Source organism: Hemiscyllium ocellatum, chromosome 45 (assembly GCF_020745735.1).
Source record: "Hemiscyllium ocellatum isolate sHemOce1 chromosome 45, sHemOce1.pat.X.cur, whole genome shotgun sequence".
In the NCBI taxonomy this organism is placed as follows: domain Eukaryota; kingdom Metazoa; phylum Chordata; class Chondrichthyes; order Orectolobiformes; family Hemiscylliidae; genus Hemiscyllium; species Hemiscyllium ocellatum.
Window position 1 is genome coordinate 2927343 of NC_083445.1, and position 21996 is coordinate 2949338.

Consider the following 21996-nt stretch of genomic DNA (forward strand, 5'->3'; position numbering starts at 1 on the left):
TCCCCACCTATTGTTTCTGCACCCACCTTTTGCCACCCTATTTTCTGTACAAAAACCCTCCTTTCCCGAGTTGCCATCAGTTCTGAGGAAGGGTCACTGGACCCAAAAAGTTAACTCTGATTTCCCTCCACCGAGACTTGCTGAGCTTTTCCAGCCACTTCCTGTTTTGGTTTCGGATTTCCAGCACTTTTTTTCGGGATTTTTTTTTGTCAGGTGAAACTCTTATGTTGGAGGGAGGCGGGGGGTGGGTGGCATCAGACTTTACTCTGACAGACAAATGAGGAACCTCTCTGGAGAGACTGTGATAAACTCCGGGAATCCTGGGATCACCTGAAAGGCCTTGGGTTGTCGGGGAGAGATTCCAGCACTTCATGGATGAGAAGAGGCTGGAAACAGAAAGGCAGGGAAGGGACAGGAAAGGTTAACCAGTGAGCACCTTCACAGAGGATTTGGCCAAGTTTTGGCAGAGCGAGTGAAGCTGTTCCCATTGAGGCCCAATAACGAAGGCTGCTGGATTCTGAGCGCATGGCGATAGATCGCGAGAGGAGTTGAGTGTTTTTGCTGGGAGTCGGGATTGGGAATGCTGCACCTGAGAAGTGGTGGAAAGGGATTTGATCCCATGCTGGAGAAGTCAGTGAGGCTGTGGAGACAATGACTCCTTCAGAGGCAGGACGGACTCTGGCCTTCATGTTTCTGTTTCAGGCGTCTGGGGTTGTGTTTCTGATGGAGCAAGCGGGAGTGACTGTCTCACTCCGTCACCTCGTCCTCCTCACTGGGCAAGAGGTGGGTCAGCAGCTGTGTCTGGTGTCCTGGCTAAGGATCTCTCCATCGACGTCCCAAAACACTCTGGGATCTCACGCTGCAGCAACGGTTGCTGTGCACCCTACATTTTAAATATGTTCATTAGAAGTTCAGGGAATTTGAAAGTGTTCCCAAGCTTGGGTGTGTGAGTGAACGAAGCTGACGTTAGTGTTGGAGCCATCAATGTTCTTGACTGGAATACCTCCTGCTGATGCTTTCTGTCTTCCTGCAGAGCCCAGCTGCTCCCCCCACACAGACAGCGTCCTGTGACTTCCACTTTGATGCTGTGGTATTTGACATTCTCATGGTGACCCCAGAAGAATTTGCAGTGAGTAGAACGTGAAGTGGGCCGTGAGGGGGTGGGGGGATAGCGGACAGTAAATTGGGGGTCTTGGTTTTATAATAATGCCTGGAGCCATGAGCTGTGAGATCGTGAAGCTGCAGGGAATGAATTTGAACTTCAGTGTCTCAAATTGACCCAGAGGTGGTGCTGAATATCGTGGGAGTAATAGGTTGGCGATTTCACTCCCGAGTCTGCGCTCCCCTCCAGCTGTAGCTCATTTCAAATGAACTCTGATCAACGTCCAGTGGGCTCCCCAGTGGACATTCCCAAGAATATCGGAGAGGGGGTCAGGATTACCTGCAGTGAATCTGCCCCTCAACACCCCGCCCCCACCCTCAGGTTCAGGGCCCAGGGACTCTGTCAGGCCCAGGGAGACAATCCTGGAGAGTAGGCAGGGGCCAGAGGGAGAACAGTTGGAAGGAGGTGACAGGATTGGGGCCACGCTCTTCCTGGGAGAAAGGGGTCTGTTTGTCGAAATGGAGTGAAGGACGGTTTTAGAGCTCCAGTGGGAAAACCCCACCCAGATTCATGGATGACAGGTTTTAGAAGTGTCTGACCTGGTCATTGAGCTTGAGTTTGGATTTCTGTCACACCTTCCACAGCTACAGGATCTGTTAACCACCCTTGAAGGTGGTCATGGTTGTTGGAAGTCAGTCACCTCCGCTCCAAGAGTGCCTCAGGGCAGTGACCTTGGCCCAACCATCTTCAGCTGCTTCAGCAATGGCCTTCCCTCCATAAGGTCAGAAGTGGAAATGTTCACCAATCATTGCACAATGTTCACCACCATTCACAGCTCCTCAGATACTGAAATGGTCCATGATCAAGTGTGACAGGATCTGGACAATATCCAGGTTTGACCTAACAAGCAGCGAGTAACATTGGCACCAATGCCAGGCAGCATCTGCTGTCAAGACCAGTCCCTGAGTGAGAGTCCCCAGTTCACAATAAGTCGAGATGGGATAGTTCCAAAATAGTTAAATCCCAGGTGAGGAGGGATGCAGTGTTCCCCTTCTTTTCTCAACCCCCCCCCCCTCAGTTTATTGCAACAAAGTTAATGTATAAAAGAACCCCTTCCCTTGTGGATACCTTTTTTCAAGTCCAAATATATTGATATTTTAAAAGGGACCAAATAAGCCAGGCTATTTTGAATGAGAGAGTGAGAGTTTATTAGCTACTGTACAGTATTCCCTCCGTGTTGTACTGGACTGTCAGCCTGGGGTCAGGTATTCTGTTTGTGGGTCCCATCACTGCTTTGGATTAACTCCGTCCTGCAGGTGAGGCTGGAGATGGGGAAAGGGTCATCTTTTGTTTCTGAGCAGTCTGCAGTGAATTGTTCTGCCGGTTGTACGTTGATATTACTCTTAAATATCTCCACAATCTTTGGACCATGCCTTAACCATATCACAAAACCATCAGCATTTGCTGTCTGTGTTTGCAGAAGAGAAGGTGAAAGGTTTGTGGATTTTAGTTTTGGAAATCTCAGACAGTGTGGCAGGTAAGTCTTTTTCATGATAAAAGATCAGGTCAGCTTTTCAGTAAGGCCAGTGCGAGTTTCCTTTTTAAGAATATATTTTTGCGTGGTTCTTTGGTAATGTAATTATCTATTAAACCTTTGGCAGTGAACGTCTCACCATAGCATCATAAAATAGTACAGCACTGAAGGAGGCCACTTGGCCCATCAGCTCTGTACTGGCGCTTTTGAAACGTCTAGTTTGTCGCAACCTCCTGCTGTTTTATATTCCTGTAGAGGATGAGTTAGGGATGGACGATAAATTCTGGCCCAGCCAGAGACAACACCATCCTGTGAATGAATAAAAAAAATTGATCTGGAAGAGCAGATTGTGAAATAGGTTGTTTTTATTTGTCGGTGAAATAATTCTGTTCCATTTTCTATCCTGAGCTTTGACTGATCCTGAATGTTCTATTGCAGAGTCAAATCACCCAACTTGACATTCCAATCTTCACAGCCATTCAACTCCAGGTAGGACCTGGGCTGGAGGTGGGATTCGGGGGGAGGGGGACAATGGAATTGGGGACATGGAGAGGGGTCAGAGAGAGCGAGAGAGAGAGAGAGAGAGACGCACGAGGGTCAGGGATTCAGGCTGGTGGAGGTGAGAGGGGCTGGCTTTGGGTGGATGGGATAAGTACTTCAGGTGTGGAAGGGGTAGAGGAGGGGGGAATGAGAAAGTGAGAACTGTGGGAGAGAGAAGCTCAGCTGAGGGGTAGGAGTCTGGGTCAAGGGAGAGGACTAGCTAGCTATGTGCTGAAATGGTGCAGAACTGGGGCTAATCTCGCTGTCAACATGACCATCTTTCACAAAAGGATTTTCTGATGGGACTTGAACATGGTTGACATGGCTAGTGTTGGTTGTTCATCGTTTAGTTCTCCTGGAGATGGCCATCAGGCATAAGAGCAGGAGTGGACTATTTGACCCATTGAGCCTGTCCCACCATTCAGTGAGATCATGGCTGATCTGATGGTCCTCAGCTGCACTTTCCCCCATAACCCTTGATTCCCTTACTGATTAAAAACCTGTCCATCCTGTCCTTTAATCTATTGTATTACTCAGCCTCAACAGCCCCTGCAGTTTAAAAATAAAATACATAGACTCACTTCCCACTGAGTAGAGATTCCTCCTCATCTTTGCCTTAAATGTACGACGACTCATTCTGAGCTTTATTCTCTCTGGTCCATGACTCTCACAAACACCCTCTCTGCCTCTATCCTACCAAACCTCTGAAACTCTGCTTCAATAAGGTCACCTCCCATTCTCCTAAACTCCAGTGAGTACAAACCCCACCTACTCGACTTCCCATCGGGAAATCCCTTGCTGCGTCCCTGGGCTCAGCCAAGTGAGCGTTCTCTGGATCGCCTGCAAGACCAGCCGATCGTTCCTTTGATAAGGGACCCAACACTGTTGACCATGTTCCAGGTGTGGTCTTGTATAGTTTGAAAATAGCTCCCTATTCTTAGACTCCATTCCCTTTGAGATAAAGGCCAACATTTCATTGGCCTTCCCTCCAGCTGCTGACCTTGGGCACTAACTACTTCCTCTGGTGATTGGAAGGTGGGGGTGAGCTGCCTTCTTGAACCGCTGCAGTCCATGTGCTGTAGCTAGACCCACCATGCACTTCGAGAAGGAATTCCAGGATTTTGGCCCGGTGAGATTGAAGGAATGGAAATATATTTCCCCATCAGGCTGGTGAGTGACTCAGAGGGGAACCATGTCTCTGCTGCCCTTGTCCTTCTAGATGTGGGTGTGGGCTTGGAAGATGCTGTCCCTGGAGCTTGGTGAACTTCTGCGATGTGCCTTGTAGATGGTACAGGCCGCTGTGACTGGGTGTTGGCGATGTCTGTGTCTCCCTCGATCACTGTTGTGACCTTGTGGAGTCTCTGGAATATTGGATGGCTTCAGGAATTGGAGGGACCTGTTGCTGAGTGACTAGAAGGACAAGTAGTGCCCCTCTTTACTCTGGAGAGCAGCCTCTCTGGGTTAGTCAGCATGGGGTTGTGATGAGACTGGTCTATGTCACTAAGTTGCTGTTTCGGGTCCTACAGTGGTGCACTCCTGGATTAACCAACTAGCTCTGACAGGTGGAGATGTGAATAATCTCCACCTGGAAAATTATTTTGTTTTTATTTTTTCACAGAACAATTTTCCTCTTTCTCACTGTAATATGATGATTATTGCTCTGCTTTGGTGGCTGTAGGCTCCTGGATTTTAATATCTTTGAGATAACGTGAAGGCTTTTTCCTCGGGTAGTGACCCTGACAATTCGGAGGCTTTGCTCAGTCATTGGTCTCTGAAACCATCCTGATAGTGCTGCTGTTGGTTTAATTGCATATTTGCATGTATCCATGGTAACCTGCGTTAATTATACCTTACTGGGTGACCAAGTTCAAACTAAATGGAATGGTTTTAATACAATGGCTTCATGTCAAATTGAATAAAGTCATCTCAAGTTCAAATCTCTCCACGATATTGATGCCTCAGCGTGACCTCTGTAATCTCCTGAATTCAGGCCGACAGCCCTCCAACTCTGTCCTGCACGGTAAAACCCATTTCCTTCGGTCCCCGTGACGTGCTTCCAGAACCATGAGCTTTGCAATTCCCTCCCCGAGTCTCTCACTCTTTCCTCCTCATAGCATGCTCCTTCAAACCCCCCACCGTCCAGCCTGGCTTGTCGGTTGCCTGTCTATGATATCTCCTCCTGTGACTCAGCGCTGGGTTTCATTTGACAGCCCTCCTGTCAGGGTTTTCAGTGTGGCGCCACACAAGTGCAGAAAGAAGGTAGTTGCCTGAGTTTAGCCAAAGGTGTGGGAGTCAGGGTCACGCGCTGAGGAAGGGGGCCATGAGGTCTCCCACTGTCTGCTGTACCCCCTCCCACATGTCCTGCACACACCACCTCCTGCCCTCCCCCTCCACCCCGTCACTGCCCTCTCCTTTTCCGGAAACTACTTTGGTCTCCCCTCCCCACCAGCCCAGCGGCAGAGTCCCAGTATTCCAGTCTGTGTGTGTGTTCTTTGGTCTTTTGAAAATAACATTACTTGGCTTCAATTGTGGATTAACTTCATTGTTTTATTTAAAATTTCCCTGTGATCCCACATCACGATCATCACCTTCACCCTGGATTCCTATGTTCTGCTCCACCTGCCTGCTGTCTTGTCTCTGTCTGCCCGCCCGCCTGTCAGTCGGGGAGGTGTGCCCACCCGCCTGTCAGTCGGGGAGGTGTGCCCACCCTGCAAATGTGTTGCTGGTCAAAGCACAGCAGGCCAGGCAGCATCTCAGGAATAGAGAATTCGACGTTTCGAGCATAAGCCCTTCATCAGGAATAAGAGAGAGAGAGCCAAGCAGGCTAAGATAAAAGGTAGGGAGGAGGGACTTGGGGGAGGGGCGATGGAGGTGGGATAGGTGGAAGGAGGTCAAGGTGAGGGTGATAGGCCGGAGTGGGGTGGGGGCGGAGAGGTCAGGAAGAAGATTGCAGGTTAGGAGGGCGGTGCTGAGTTGAGGGAACCGACTGAGACAAGGTGGGGGGAGGGGAAATGAGGAAACTGGAGAAATCTGAGTTCATCCCTTGTGGTTGGAGGGTTCCCAGGCGGAAGATGAGGCACTCCTCCTCCAGCCGTCGTGTTGTAATGTTCTGCCGGTGGAGGAGTCCAAGGACCTGCATGTCCTCGGTGGAGTGGGAGGGAGGGTTAAAGTGTTGAGCCACGGAGTGATTGGGTTGGTTGGTCCGGGCAGCCCTGAGGTGTTCTCTGAAGCGTTCCGCAAGTAAGCAGCCTGTCTCCCCAATATAGAGGAGGCCACATCGGGTGCAGCGGATGCAATAGATGATGTGTGTGGAGGTACAGGTGAACTTGTGGCGGATATGGAAGGATCCCTTGGGGCCTTGGAGGGAAGTGAGTGTGGAGGTGTGGGCGCAAGTTTTACATTTCCTGCGGTTGCAGGGGAATGTGCCGGGGGTGGAGGTTGTGTTGGTGGGGGGCCTGTCAGTCGGGGAGGTGTGCCCACCCGCCTGTCTTGTCAACACACAGAGACAGACACTTAGAAAATAAAATCCCAATCCGACAACTTCACCACCTCCTGCAGTCAGGTGACCCACGTGCTTGAATGTCACATTTGAAGAGTTCACCGTGCCAGCAACTTCATCTCCTTGTCACAGCATCGGTTTCTGTTCATACACACAGTATTGCTTTGTGTTTTGAGTTAATTGTTGCTGCCTCATGTCTAACAGCCTTTATAATAAGGTGTGGTTGTTTGAAGTGACCGTGAGAGGCTGCGATGTAGTTGGCAATCCAGATGTTCGAGTCTAATATCCTGCTGCTGCAGAACGTAAAGCAAAACAGCAAACAACACCAAAACGAGTGAGAACGGAACTAAAAATTGCAAATCCCCCGGATTGAGAATTCCTGAGTGTTGAACACCGGTTTCTCTGTGATAGGGTGGGATTGAAGCTGGTGTTGCTGTATCTGTGTCTGGAGTGCCCCACAACCCCAGTATTGGATAAATGGAAACTCTCTGAGATTGCGGTTGACTGAGCTGGGAGATTCTTGGAATTAATTCTACCCCCCCCCCCCCCAAACTCTTTCTCCTCCCCACCCCCACACCCCCATAACCACCCAGTGGGAGTTTTGAGGACTGTAGCTTCAGATTCCATAGAGACAGTGTTCAATATTTTGATTGGTAATGGACAACTGCATGAGGTGCCAGCTGGTTTATAGAACCTTGGTCTGTGTCTGTCTCCCCATCTATCACCCACTCCCTCACAGCAGCCTGACTGGGGCCCAGTCTGAGGGATGGATGCAAAGTTTTGTCCCTCTGTCTGGGACAGGTCAAGGTCAGTCCCACTGCGTCAACTGTCTCTGTGTAAGGTCCTGTCCAAACACTGTCCCTAACGGGGCTGGTTCCCACAGCAGCTCTGTAGGTACTAACAGAGGTACGTGATCCAACAAGGGACTGTGCGTGTGGCTGCTTTGATAGATTATTTTTAAGTTGCAGGCTTGTTTTTATTACCTTGCCAAGTAACTGAAACTCCGTTTGGAGCTGGCTCCCACTCACCCAGCTCCTGACTATTTGTGAATTCAGAAATTATTGCCGAACCCTCCCAGATTCTGGGCAGAAGCTCTTCCTGGTTAATTGTATCTTTTACAATCCATGTTGCTGTCATATATGGTCTTTCTGGGTCAATGGTTTCCCTCAGCAACTTGTATTCAGCCTTGATTGGTTAAACAGCAGCAAATCACTGTAGATGGGGAGAGCTAAAACAGCATTGTCAAGTGTTGGAAAAACTCAGCAGGTCTGGCAGTATTTGTGGGGAGGGAGAGCGAGAGAGAGAGTGTGTGTGTTTTGAGTCCACTGCGATTCTTCTTTGAGACTGCTGTTGGTTAAGTGTTTCTGTTCGGGGTTGTCTGAACCTTTCCATACACAGTGACAGCCGAAGGTAGCTAGGTGTGTGCTTACGATTTAAAATGGTCGCTGTAATGTTCAACTCCCTCCATAGCCTCACCTCCTGACCCTCTGTACGTTCCTGCAACCCTGGACAGAACAATACAGCACAAGAACAGGCCCTTCGGCCCACCAAGCCCGCACTGATTCTGACCCTTATTTAGACCCACTACTTATTGCCCCTAACTGGTTTCTATCCCCCTGTTTGCCTCCTGTTCATGTGTCTACCAAGATACACCTTAAATGTTGCTAGTGTGCCTGCTTCCCCCACCCCCACTGACAGTGTGTTCCAGGCACCCACCAGCCTCTGTGTGAATCCTTCTCCCCTAACCTTTCCCCTTCTCACCTTGAATCTCTGCCCTCTTGTAATTGACCTTTCCACCCTGGGGTGGGAAAAAACCCTCTGACTATCCACCCGATCTAAGACTCTCATAATTTTGTAAACCTCTATCAGGTCGCCCTCAGCCTCCATTTTTCCAGTGAAAACAATCCAAGTTAATCCAACCTTTCCTCATAACCAAAACCCTCCAGACTAGGCAACATCCTGGCAAACCTCGGCACCCTCTCCACAACATCCCCTTCCTTCTGGTAATGTGGTGACCAGAACTGCATGCAGTATTCCAAATGTGGCCTATCTAAAGTTTTATACAGCTGCAACATAACTTGCTAACTTTGATATTGGATGTCCCGCCAATGAAAGCATTTATCTGTGTGTCTTTCTGACCACCTTATCCACCTGAGTTGCCACTTTCAGGGATTGTGGACCTGTACACCTCATTCCTTCTGTATGTCAACTCTCCTAAGGGTTCTGTCATTTATTGTATAATTTACGCCTAAATTTGATTTTCCAAAATGCATTACTTTGCATTTGTCCTGACTAAACTCCATCTGTGATTTCTCTGTCCAAATCTATAATCTATCTGTATCCCGCTGTGGTGCATGTTGTGGAATGAGCTGCCCGAGGAAGTGGCAGAGGCCTCTACAATGACACCATTTAAAAAAAAACATTTGCTCAGGTCCATGGATGGGAAAGGTTTGGAGGGAGATGGGTCAAATGCAGGCACATGGGAGCTGGTTCAGTTTTTGGAAATCTGGTTGGCATGGGTGAATTGGATTGGAGGGTGGAGACCTCTGACCTCCTCCTTCATTATGTTGACTTGCCCAAGAATATTCTTCCTAACCTCAGCGTCCCTCGTATCCCCCTCCCCTTGTTGTAAAGTGCTCATTAAGGTTCTCTCCCATTTCCCCTGGATCCATACCCAACCTCTCCTCTTTATCCTTGAGTGGGTAGACGGTTTCCCTAGTTACACTCCAGTTTCTAATGTACGTATATAACTCTGCTGACCAAAGACATTTCTGAGCCCCTTGTAGCTCCCCTAACTGCCCATCGCAGCTCCTTCCTACTTTCTGTATATTCTTCAAGGACTACATTTGTTTTTAGTTCATTAGACCTTAGGTACACTTCCTTCTGCTCTTAAACTCGGCCAGTAACTCCCCCGTCATCCCATCTTCCTGAATCCTGACGTTCCTGCTCTTCGTTTTCATGGGAACGTGCCTGTGGTGCCGTCTAATCAACTGGTCTCTAAAATACTCCCACGTGTTGGATGTGGATTTACCCTCAAACAGCTGCTCCCCAAATCACCTTCACCAATTCTTTGTCCAACTTGATGTGGAGGTGCCGGTGTTGGACAGGGGTGGACCAGGTTAAAAATCACACAACATCAGGTTAGAGTCCATCAGGTTTATTTTCGGAGCAGCGCTCTGAAAGCTAGTGCTTCCCAATAAACCTGTTGTGCTCTAACCTGGTGTTGTGATTTCTAACTTTGTCTAACTTGCTCATAGTTGGCCTTAGGCCAGTTTAACACCTTTGTCCAAGGTCTACTCTTGTCTTCATCCATAAATATCTGAAAACTTGTGGAATTATGGTCACTATTCCCGAAATCTTGCCCCATTGAAACTTTGATCACCTGGCCAGTCTCGTTTCCCAATATGGCCCACTCCCTCGTTGGACTCTCCGTATACTGTTTCAAAAAGTCCTCCTAGACACACCTATCAAACTGCTCTCCATCCGAATCCCCAGCACTGAGGGAGTCCTAGTCAATATGGGGAGGGGGGGGAATGTTAAACTCACCCACCACAACAACCATGAATCTGCATACACGTCCCTTCCCCACTTTCCTGCTGAAAGCTGTGAGGTCTATCGTCCAATCCTAGCTCTGTGATTGCACCCTCCTTGTTCCTGAGCTCTACCCATAATGCCTCACTGAAGGGTGTCCACCCCAGCAGAGTTTGCTCTGCTTCCTCACCAGTTATGCATTCCCCCACCTCTGCTTCCCTGTCTCATCTGAAACACTGATATTCCAGAACGTTAAGCTGCCAATCCTGTCCCTCTTTCAACATCTCTCTGTGAAAGCAACATTTAATTGCATGCATTAATCCCGGCTCGAAGTTCACCTCTCTTAACTGTTCTACCTCTTACATTGAAACAAATACAGTCCAGCCCTCCAGTTCCGCTGAGTTCAGCAACCTCTCCCTGACTGCGCTTCCTCTTAGCTATATTTGTCTTAATCTCAAACATTTCCCCAGCCTCTGTACGTACTGACCTGCTGCTCCTGTTCCCAGCCCCCTTAACCACACGTAACTCTCCCGAATGGCACCATTAAATCTCCCTGCTAGGATATTGGTGCCCATCCAGATTAGGTGCGACAAGTCCTTCTTGTTCACTTGTCACCTTCCCTGGTAGACATCCCAATGACCCCCCCCCCCCCCCCACCCAGCTGAAGCCCTCCTGCCTACACCAGTTCTTTAACCACATGCTGAATTGTACTACATCTCTGTTCCTCACCTTGGTAGCATGTGACATGGAGAGTAATGCTGAGACTACTCCCTGGAGGTCCTGTTTTCTAGTTTATTATGTAATTGCAGGACCTCCAATCTCTATGTTCCTCTAATTCCAGCGTGCTGCGTATTCTGTCCACCACTGGGAGGTGGGTAAACCTTGAGCTGATAAAGACCTGTTCTCTTCCCGAACCTTCTACCCCAACCCACCCCTTGCCTTGTCCAAGAACTCGTTGACCAAGCGTTTGGCAGCCCAGGGTCTCGATCTTCAATAGCTTGCTGATAACACTCTCGTGAAGCACCTGGAATGCTTCCCTCTGTGAAAGATGCTATCTAAATGCAACTTATTGTTGGTTAACTCCATGCCAGTTGTTTGAGGTTTGTTGGCAGTCTGTTTGGGGTGATCCACTTTTCTTGAACCTGGGTGCCTGGCCGCTCAAAGCGAGGGATTGGAATCTTCCGTTGGGTTCCACCGGTTTCAAACAGCGACTGCTTTTGGAAAGCTGGAGAGGGGCAACTCCAGCCTCTGGCTGGGATATTTACTTCAGCACTTTGTTTAGCATCTTCCCCCTCCCAACCCCCATGGTCTCACTTTTTTTTCTCTCCAAATTAAAATAATCTTGCTTCAATAAAAATCATTTTATGACCAACTCATGCAGTTTGCCAAAGAACAAAGCCATGTAATTAAAATTCAAGAGTCTGGAAAAACATCTGTCTTCAATCTTGAAGTTATTTGATGAAATGTTTCATTTCCAAGGCCCCCCCCCAAAAAAAAAACCTGATTGGATCAGCAGCTTACTTTAGGTACTTTTTAAAATCTCAGATCTACAAATAGTTTCTTAAATATTATCTCCAAATGTGAATCTGTAGTTGATGATTGTATCTGAATCACCCTTCAACTAATCATTGGCCGTTATCTGCCTTGGTTTGAGTTCATTGAAACCATGTTGTGAGTTTTAATGTACAGTAGCCAGATGCTAACCTGTACCTTGCACCATGTCAGGTACATTTTACTGGATAAATGCAATTCCCATTCGGAGATTGAGTTCAAGCACCAAACTGGACTTGCTCATCACCTTTTGCAAATTTTTGGGGTGAATGCTAACTCTTTATCTAAAACGTTGCGTCAAATTTGGAAGTATGCTCATTTAATACAAGCAGTGAAGTTCCCATGTTGTGTGGTCACTCATGTAGGAGACACACCAGCCTATCTGTGCACAGCAAAATCCTATTAAACACTATCACCCGATAAAGGGGCGACGCTCTGAAAGCTAGAGTGCTTCCAATTAAACCTGTTGCTGTATAACCTGGTGTTGTGTGATTTCTAACTTTGTACATCCCAGTCCAACACCGGCATCTCCAAACCATTAAACAGGAATGAGATCAGGATCAAGTGATGGGTGTGGAGTTAAATATTATCCAAGTCACACAGGGAGAGTTCTCCTCTTCCTCTTTGAGTAACTGATGACGGATCTTTGCAGAGAACAGGTGGAGCCTCAGTTTAACACGACAACCTCCGACAGTGCGGCACTCCCTCAGCGCTGACCCCCTCCCCGACAGTGCGGCGCTCCCTCAGCGCTGACCCCCCGACAGTGCGGCGCTCCCTCAGCGCTGACCCCCCCGACAGTGCGGCGCTCCCTCAGCGCTGACCCCCTCCCCGACAGTGTGGCGCTCCCTCAGCGCTGACCCCCTCCCCGACAGTGCGGCGCTCCCCCTCAGCGCTGACCCCCTCCCCGACAGTGCGGCACTCCCTCAGCACTGACCCCCCGACAGTGCAGTAAATGAACTCCAGGTGTCACAGGAGGCTCCAAAGCACGGAGGATGTCACCGAGACAGGGAATGAAATGTCTGTAAATCAACTTCCCAGCTGAGTGAACATACCCAGAACTCCAACAACCTGCACCCGGCAACGAATCCTCAAGCATACCTTGAATAATATTTGGAATAAAGGGTGAATTTCAAATTGGGATGGGGACCAATAACTGATTCTGTTTTTGTTGGGTGTGGAATTAAATCCTGAATGATTGATTGTTTTCTCTCCAAACAGGAGTTGTCCAATTGCAGTTGGAACAGGAAAGAGAAGCACACTTTGGCTCCAAATGTGGTGGCTTTTACCAGGAGGTTTAACCAGGTAAAGTGTCTAACCAGGTAACATCTGGTAACTAAACCGAGGTGTTGAAATCTCGGACTGATTGGGTCTGTTTAATTTCTGTATTGTTGACCTGATCTTGCCCAGTTCTGGAAATCTGTCCACATCCAGCACCTTTTGCCTGTCGCTCCCTAGAGCCCCTGCCCCCTTGTTCCAGACTCTCACTCCCTGCTGTTGGTATTTCAGTTAAATGTTCTCCCCCGCCTTCAATCAGCTGAATGATATTTACTGTCAGAACAAGTCCAGTTCTGGGCTGGAGAATGAGAAATAGAATCTTGAAGCTGCCTATTACTGGGATCCATGGAAGTGGAGGGGTTCTGAAGTTTAAACTTTCTGATGCCATCAATTCCATGAAGAAGAATGACCTCTAACATTGTTGACGAAAACCTATGGATGTCCCAGAGTGTCGGAGCCTGGATGAAGTAGTAGAGTTTGGCCCATTGAATCACCTCCACTGTTTGAACATGGCTGATGTTTCTCAATCCCCTTGTCCCACCTTCTCCCTCTAAGCCTTGACCCCCTCACTAATCTCCCTCCCACCTTGACCCCCATCCATTTCTGTATTAAACGCACCCAATGACTTGGCTTCCACAGCCCTCTGAGGCAACGGTGTTATGACAGAGAAGTGAGGAGTTCTGTCTTTTTCAGGTCAGTTTCTGGGTCATCCGAGAGATCCTCACCAAGCAGTCCCTGAAAAGAAGAGTGCAAGTTGTTGGGCATTTTATCAAAATTGCAAAAGTGAGTTTCTTTTGATCCCGAGAGGAGCTGTGAGTAAGCTGCAGGTTTGACCAGTTGACGGTGTGTTGGTCCTGAGAATTCACTCACTTGCCCCAAGCGTGTGATTATTGAGGTTCCTCCAGATGATGAAAGTGCTGCTTCCCACCTGTTTAAGATTACTTACAGTGTGGAAACAGGCCCTTCGGCCCAACAAGTCCACACCGACCCGCTGAAGCGCAACCCACCCATACCCCTACATTTACCCCTTACTAAACACTACAGGCAGTTTAGCATGGCCAATTCACCTGACCTGCACATCTTTGGACTGTGGGAGGAAACCGGAGCACCCGGAGGAAACCCACGCAGACACGGGGAGAACGTGCAAACTCCACACAGTCAGTCGCCCGAGTCGGGAATTGAACCCGGGTCTCTGGCGCTGTGAGGCAGCAGTGCTAACCACTGAGCCACCGTGCCACCCACAAACTTCAGAAAGCCTTTGGTAATGAACCCTGTGAGAGAGAGAATGGAATAAGGTCTTCTCTCCCAAACATTTCATCGCGTGTGTGTGCCCCTGAGGACAGGGAAAGGATTTCTATGAAAACTAGTTTGTTTGTTCTTGCAGAAACTTCAGGGTCTCCATAATCTTCATGGACTGCTGGCTGTTGTTTCAGCGTTACAGAGCACACCGGTGTTCAGGCTGAGGAAAACCTGGGCGGTAGGTCATGCTCTCTGTCTCGTTGGGTTTTTAATTGTTGGTGGTGGGACTGAACACTGTACCAGACTGAAGAAGAATCCAGCATTAACTCCCCCCATCTCTCCCTCACCAGAGACGTGACGTTTCTCCAGCATTGCCTGTGTTTGTCTCTGATGTCCGGCAGCCCCACTGTTTCGTTTCTTTATCAGAGAGTCCTGATCCGGTTAGGCAGTGCAGGGGTTAGTTGAGGAGTGGGATTGGGGTGAGTTTTGAATATTTGTGTTGGTTGTGAAACAGACTGAAAAGCATAATTAACAGAAGAGATATGCGCTCTGTTGGCTCGTTAACCTTCGTGTCATTTGATTATTTTTACATGTGTTTATTCCAAATTCAGCGAGAAGTGGCGTTTAGTGTTGCCACTGTCTGGTGTCAAGTTAGAACACGGAAAATAAACCAAAACACAGAATATAAAGCCAGAAAAATACAACAGTGAGGTTCACCTCGTGGCCTTATCTTAATGACCTTGTTTTCAGCATAAGGGTCTGGTTTTGTTCATTCGTTCCGTCCATGCTCTTTCATTGAGTTTATTCGGTGAGGAGGGTCGGTTGGAAATGATTAGGACTGTTCTTGGAGAGCAGGCTGATAGAGATTTGCAGAGGCTGAACAGGCTGCACAACGTAGATTGGGAAAAGCTGTCCCCTCTCCTAAAGAGGTCAAGAGCCTGTGGAGTGCACTGCCTGGGACTGTGGCAGAGCTCAGTTCACTTGAGGCCTTTGAGAGATCTTTGGATCATTATTTGGACAGAAATAATGTGGAAGAGTATACAGAACAGGCAGCAGACTGGCTGTCCTCATGATCCTGGATTGTTCGGTGCTGTGCAGTTTGGTTTTCATCTGAATCTCGTTTTTTTTTGTGTGAATTAATTTTCATCAATTTCAGCCAAACGATTACGGTGTACATCTCTGCACCTCCCACAATACTGACATCAGAACAGATCACTTCACGTGAAATTTACTCTCTTTCCCCCTGCCTCTTTAACCTGTTCAGGCAGGAATTAGGCAGAGTATGGGATTAGTTTGGGATTGATACAGAGCTGCGGTGAATAATGTTTACATATGGCCTCGTGGTATTATCGCTGGTCTGTTAATCCAGAGAGAAAGTGAGGGCTGCAGATGCTGGAGATCAGTGTGGAGAGTGGGCTGCTGGAAAAGCCCTTCCTGATGAAGGGTTCTTGCCTGAAACACAGACTCTCTCCTGCTGCTCTGATGCTGCCTGACCTGCTGTGCTTTTCCAGCATCACACTCTCGACTGTTAACCTAGAGACTCGGGCACTGTTTGAATTCTGTCAAGCCATTTAAAAAAAATAAAACCTGGAATTAAGAGTCTAATGATGACCATGAATCCTCTGTCAGGGAAAGTCCATGTGGTTCACTAATGCCTTTAGGGAAGGAGACAGCCATCCTGACCCGGTCAGGCGCACAGCAATGGGGTTGACACTTAACTGCCCTCTGGGCAATTAGGGATGGGCAATAAATGCCCACATCCCAAGAATGAAGCAGAGATCTTGTTCTTTGGGCATTCGGTTTCTGAAGTAGAAGTGGGTAGGTTTTTTTGGTTTTCAGTTTTTTAAGAGGGACTTTTATTTTAAGGGTCAGAAACCTTGACCAGTGAGTTAACGTATGACAAGCAACATGAGTTCGACTGGGACAACACTACTATTATAGGACAAGCCAAACAGAGAACAGCCAGGGAATTCCTAGAGGCATGGCACTCATCCACAGATTCAATCAATAAGCATATCGACCTGGACCAACCACTGCAGCGGACAGCTGGAACTAACAACCGGAAGCGGCAGATACAAACCACTATAAATGCCGGAGGATTGATCACAGAAGCGCTTCACAGGAGGCTCCCAATCCCTGAGGATGTTACCTAGACAGGGGACGAAATGTCTGCAACACAAATTCCCAGCTCGGCGAATAGAACCACAACAACGAGCACCCAAGCTACAAATCTTCTCCCAAACTTTGAGTGAGTTAATGTGACATTTCCAATGAATCATTTAGATTAGATTAGATTCCCTATAGTGTGGAAACAGGCTCTTCGGCCCAACAAGTCCACACTGACCCTCTGAAGAGCAGTTCACCCCCCTCTGACTGATGCACCTAACACTATGGACAATTTAGCATGGCCATTCACCTGACCTGCACATCTTTGGACTGTGGGAGGAAACCGGAGCACCCGGAGGAAACCCACGCAGACACGGGGAGAATGTGCAAACTCCACACAGTCAGTCACCCGAGGCTGGAATCGAACCTGGGGCCCTGGTGCTGTGAGGCAGCAGTGCTAACCAACGTATTTGATTTAAGCTGAATGACCAGAGAAGCGACCTGGTGAGATAATTGCTGAAGCATTTCCGAAGTTAAAGTTTATAGCAGGTCAGGCAGCATCAGAGGAGCAGGTCAGGCAGCATCAGAGGAGCAGGTCAGGCAGCATCAGAGGAGCAGGTCAGGCAGCATCAGAGGAGCAGGTCAGGCAGCATCAGAGGAGCAGGTCAGGCAGCATCAGAGGAGCAGGTCAGGCAGCATCAGAGGAGCAGGTCAGGCAGCATCAGAGGAGCAGGAGAGTCAAAGGCTGGTTCAGTTCAGAAGGAAAGGTTTGTGGCAGTTTGGTTTCGGACGTCTCCAGGTCATCAGGACCGGAAAAAACCGTTTCCACAGCCCAGGAAGAAACAGGGCTTGAAGTCAGTGAGTTAACCTGGCGCTTGGGATAGACTGAGAGACTCATGTGCAAGTAAGCATTTGTGCTGTATGAAGGCAGCAGTGCTGTGTTACTGACATTCCCTGTGGTTGCTTTCTCTTCGCATAGAGAGACAGACAGACAACTGGTGATTAACTTCACCTGAGAGTCATCTTGGGTGGGGTTGAAGGTGTGATGCTTGTAGTGAATCCGCACTGTTGGTGTCACTCAGTATCGCAAAGCAGCTGTCCACCCAACTGAGCAATTACCCTCGAGGAGTGATCCTTCACTGGGGTTGAGTGTCTGTAAAGGATATTGTTCGGATAAAAGATTGATTCTTTCTTTTTACTGTGTACGATGAGCCGTTTCTAAATATATAATAGCTTTGTGTCAGAAACTTGCTTTTTGATGGTCAAAAGCACATTGGAAATCTTGTCTGAATATGTTCAGTGACTGAACACCATGGTAACTAAACTTAGGGAAAAGTAGTTCTAGTACATGAAGCTAGATTTCACACTGGAATCTGACTTGTGTGGGGTCAGAACATGATGGGGCAGTGGGATTGGGGTGGGGCAGTGGGATTAGATTGGGATTGGGGTGGGGCAGTGGGATTAGATTGGGATTGGGGTGGGGCAGTAGGGAATGGAGCAGTGGGATAGGGGTAGTAGGGAGTGGGGCAGTGGGATTAGATTGGGATTGGGGTGGGGCAGTAGGGAGTGGGGCAGTGGGATAGGGATGTGGGCAGTAGGGAGCGGGGCAGTGGGATAGGGATGTGGGCAGTAGGGAGCGGGGCAGTGGGATAGGGATGTGGGCAGTAGGGAGCGGGGCTGTGGGATAGGGATGTGGGCAGTAGGGAGCGGGGCAGTGGGATAGGGATGTGGGCAGTAGGGAGCGGGGCTGTGGGATAGGGATGTGGGCAGTAGGGAGCGGGGCAGTGGGATAGGGATGTGGGCAGTAGGGAGCGGGGCAGTGGGATAGGGATGTGGGCAGTAGGGAGCGGGGCTGTGGGATAGGGATGTGGGCAGTAGGGAGCGGGGCAGTGGGATAGGGATGTGGGCAGTAGGGAGCGGGGCTGTGGGATAGGGATGTGGGCAGTAGGGAGCGGGGCTGTGGGATAGGGATGTGGGCAGTAGGGAGCGGGGCAGTGGGATTAGACTGGGATTGGGGTGGGGGCAGTGGGGTTTGCTCCCTGAATGGGCCTGATGATCTCCTGTGTGGTGTCAGTTGTTGTTCACTGTACTCTGAGAGTGTAATCCTGTTGTGGTTAGTGCGAAAGCAGAATGTTGTCATTAAGCTTGTGTTCTTTTGATTACAGCTGTTGAGCAGGAAAGACAAGGCTACGTTTGAGAAGCTGCAGACTCTGACGTCCAACGGCAATAACTATGAAGAGCTCCGAAATTACATTTGCAGTTTGAAAGCGACCCCGTGTATTCCATATTTAGGTGAGTTTAATCTCTTCCTGTCTCTCTCAGGGCAGCTGCGTGTTCAGGATCTGCTACAAACTTCCCACATTTCAATAATAGTGCCTGCTGTCCCATTGACTGGTGTCTGAACCCGGGGACTAGGGGGAGGGTCTCCCCCTGTTGAGCCCGGGGACTGAGGGGAGGGGAGAGTCTCCCCCTGTTGAGCCCGGGGACTGAGGGGAGGGGAGAGTCTCCCCCTGTTGAGCCCGGGGACTGAGGGGAGGGGAGGGTCTCCCCCTGTTGAGCCCGGGGACTGAGGGGAGGGGAGAGTCTCCCCCTGTCTGATGTGACCCTCATTGATGGTTTCCTGCCTTTTGCTTTGTCCGTTGTGGAGCAGAATTCTCACGGTGGTGAAATCAGCTCCAGCCTGAGGGGTGTTTGTCCATTCTGCCTCCTCTGGCTAATGCACGGTGTGTTAACAACAATAAAACGTCTGCTGTTTGGAGGTAGGAGGATGTGTGTGTGTGTGATCCATGTTTGAAATAACCCAGGCTGAGGTAACTCTGGGAACAGAGTGGGCCTGGTTTTTCAGGTTGTTGCTCTCTGCCCCATTCCTAGACAACTGCACGGATCCATCACTAACCTCTGCAAAGAGGAGATTGTCTGGGGAAAATTTGAATTACAGTGAACATGTAATGCATCAGGAACCTTGGGCTAGAACACCGGTGAGCAGTTTTATTCTGGAAATGGTAGTTTGTCTAAACTTTGCTCCATCAATGTTCCTGATGTCTGAAAACCTTAATGAGTCCAAGAAATGAGCAGCTTTGAAACTGTTAGCAGGAGGTTGTTATTAACGAAACTCTTATCCACAGTTCCGATGTGTTAGTTTATTGTTTCTGCAATGTAATGTTGGCCACGTGGTTTAGTTTGCGATGTGTGGAATGAATTGGAGCAGTCATGTGTCTGAGTGTGTGGGTCCTCACTTCATAGACAACACTGACCACCCCTCCTTCCCGTCCGCTCCAGCCCACAGCCTTGTATGTTCCTGCTACAAGGGACACCAGTCCCAGTTAGAAGTCAGCATTGTGTTTGGAGGAGGTTTGTTGCCTGTGAGAGGTGTATTGTGTCATTTGCATGCAGAGAGTACTGTCGAAAGGGATCTGACTGATGGTGGTTAGTGAATGTGAAGCTGTGACCCATAGCAGGTTGGTCCAGTGGTTTTGTACTTACAGTCACCCCTCACCAACAGCCCAACCCTCTTTCTGCTGTTTCATTCCCACTATCCTGAGGTTGAATGAAAACCCAGCTCTCTCCCTCTGCTGCAGCAGTCGTGTGAGCAGTTTCACCATCGCATCGTTCTGTTTTTACCCAAATGGGATTTCTGTGTTGACTCGGACACATACTGGGACCCTCCAATACCTCACTGATTCACCACCCAACTCCAAAGTATATTACAGCACAAAGTGGTTTATTTGTTCTGGTATTTACAGTGTTTTCTAGCACACAAGTGTAAACAAACACAAAGAGTTAACAGATTAATATCTAGGATGGGAATGCATCTAATTCCGTGTTAGTTTTCTAGGAAATTGGGCCATGTCTTGTTTAAAGCAGTGAGCTGATGATCAAATGGAGGGAGTTGGATTATTCTGATGGTGGGTTCCCACACAGAATGATGGTGATTAATGTCTTGGTGAATTTCAGGAGAGGGTCGGATTGGAAATGGTCAACCAATCCGAACTGAATTGCGACTGCCTCCTGCTGGCCTGTTTTGGAGGTACAAGGGCTTAAGAGCCAGCGTTGCCGAGGGGTGTACAGTCAATGATGTGGGTGAAGTGTGGTGTGGAGGAATGAAAGGACTGCAGGCCGTACTGACTGTGGTTCTGCTCATCACCTTTATCTCCAGGTGCTGGAGAGAGTGCCCGGGGGGAGGGTTCTAAACGTGAAGCCAGAAACTAGGGTGAATACATCAGGAGAGAGGCTAACTGTCTTTTCTCTTGAAAACAGAAGGTGACCTAATTGAGGCGCTTTTAAAATGGTTAAAGATTTTGATTGTGTGAAAATATTCCTCTTGTGGGAAAGAGCAGAATTCGAGGCTGTCAGTATAATATTTCTCCAGAAAGCCACTTGAAGGGAGTGAGAATGTGGAACCCACACCCTGAGGGACTGAATGACATGGATTTTATTTAATGGGAACTAGAGAAATGTTTCGGGGAGACTGGAGTAGACGATTACTCTGACTGCAGTAATCCTAAAGCTGAAAGAGTTAACTTGAAGAGAAGTTGCAGAGACTGGGCTGATATCTCCAAGTATAGAAGATGTAGAGGTGGTGTCATCAGTGTTTAATAGAATGGGAAGAGCTGACTGGGTCAGTACAGTAGCCAGCTCCTCCAGGCAGGTTTTGGGAGGGGGATAGTTGGGGTGAAAGCAGCATTTTAAACATCGAGCCCCCAGCTCATTACCCTTCCTGAGACACAGGCTGTGGAAATCTCCACCTGCCCTTCACAGGACGGGGCTTGGTTAGAAAGATCAGAATTCAGATTGCTGAAGGTGGGTTTTTTGTTTAGGGGACAGTGTTGAGGGGGGTGGAAATAAAGACAGGTAAATAGTGTTAGGATATCCATCAGCTATAGTCTCCTGGGATGCTGGAACAGGCGAAGGGGTGGAATGGCTTCCTAAGTCACCAATTGTTTTTTTTTAAAATCACTCCTGGGATGCGGCCATCACTGCCTGAGCCAGGACTTCTGGCCTAGCTGCCTTTGGGAAGGCAATCCCCATGTTATAGGGAGGGGATTCCAGGATTCTCACCCAGTGACAGTCAAGGAACGATGATATATTTCCAAGTCAGGATGGTGTGTGGGTTGGAGGGGAACTTGCAGGAGTGGTGTTCCCGTGTATCTGCTGCCCCTGTCCTCTAGTTGGATGTGGCAGTGGGTTTGGAAGGTGCTGTCTGAGGGTCTCGGGTGAGCTTCTGCAGTGCATCTTGTCGGTGGTACACACTGCTGCTACTGAGCGTCAGGGTGGTGGAGGGAGTGGGCACTTGTGGATGTGGGGCCACTCATTAATTTCAGATAATTGCCTCAACTGACGATCAACATCCCAAAGAGGTTCTCGATTGGAAATGAACCCCAAGTATTGAACTTTAAATGTTGACCCTAATGATCTGTTCACATTTTTTTTGGGGAGGGGGGGGCAGTTTTGAGGTGTAGGATGTTGGCATAGAGAAGATGATGTGGGCAGCTTGGTGGCTGTGTGGTTAGTACTGCTCCCTCACAGCGTCAGGGACCCGGGTTCGATTCCAGTCTCGGGTGGCTGTGTGGAGTTTGTACGTTCTCCCCGTGTCTGTGTGGGTTTCCTCCGGGTGCTCCG

The 21996-nt window shown here is 48.8% G+C and overlaps 1 protein-coding gene across 1 annotated transcript in view; it reads left to right on the forward strand.

Annotated features, from left to right (window-relative positions):
* Positions 1–651: 651 nt before the first annotated feature.
* LOC132835845 (ras-specific guanine nucleotide-releasing factor RalGPS1-like) overlaps positions 652–21996 on the forward strand; it is a 46889-nt gene continuing 25544 nt past the window's right edge. The window contains exons 1-7 of the mRNA XM_060854940.1: positions 652–783; positions 1034–1129; positions 3075–3125; positions 12976–13059; positions 13726–13815; positions 14417–14509; positions 18543–18669. Of these exons, the coding sequence (XP_060710923.1) occupies positions 652–783; positions 1034–1129; positions 3075–3125; positions 12976–13059; positions 13726–13815; positions 14417–14509; positions 18543–18669 (673 nt within the window). The remainder of the gene's footprint in view (positions 784–1033; positions 1130–3074; positions 3126–12975; positions 13060–13725; positions 13816–14416; positions 14510–18542; positions 18670–21996) is intronic.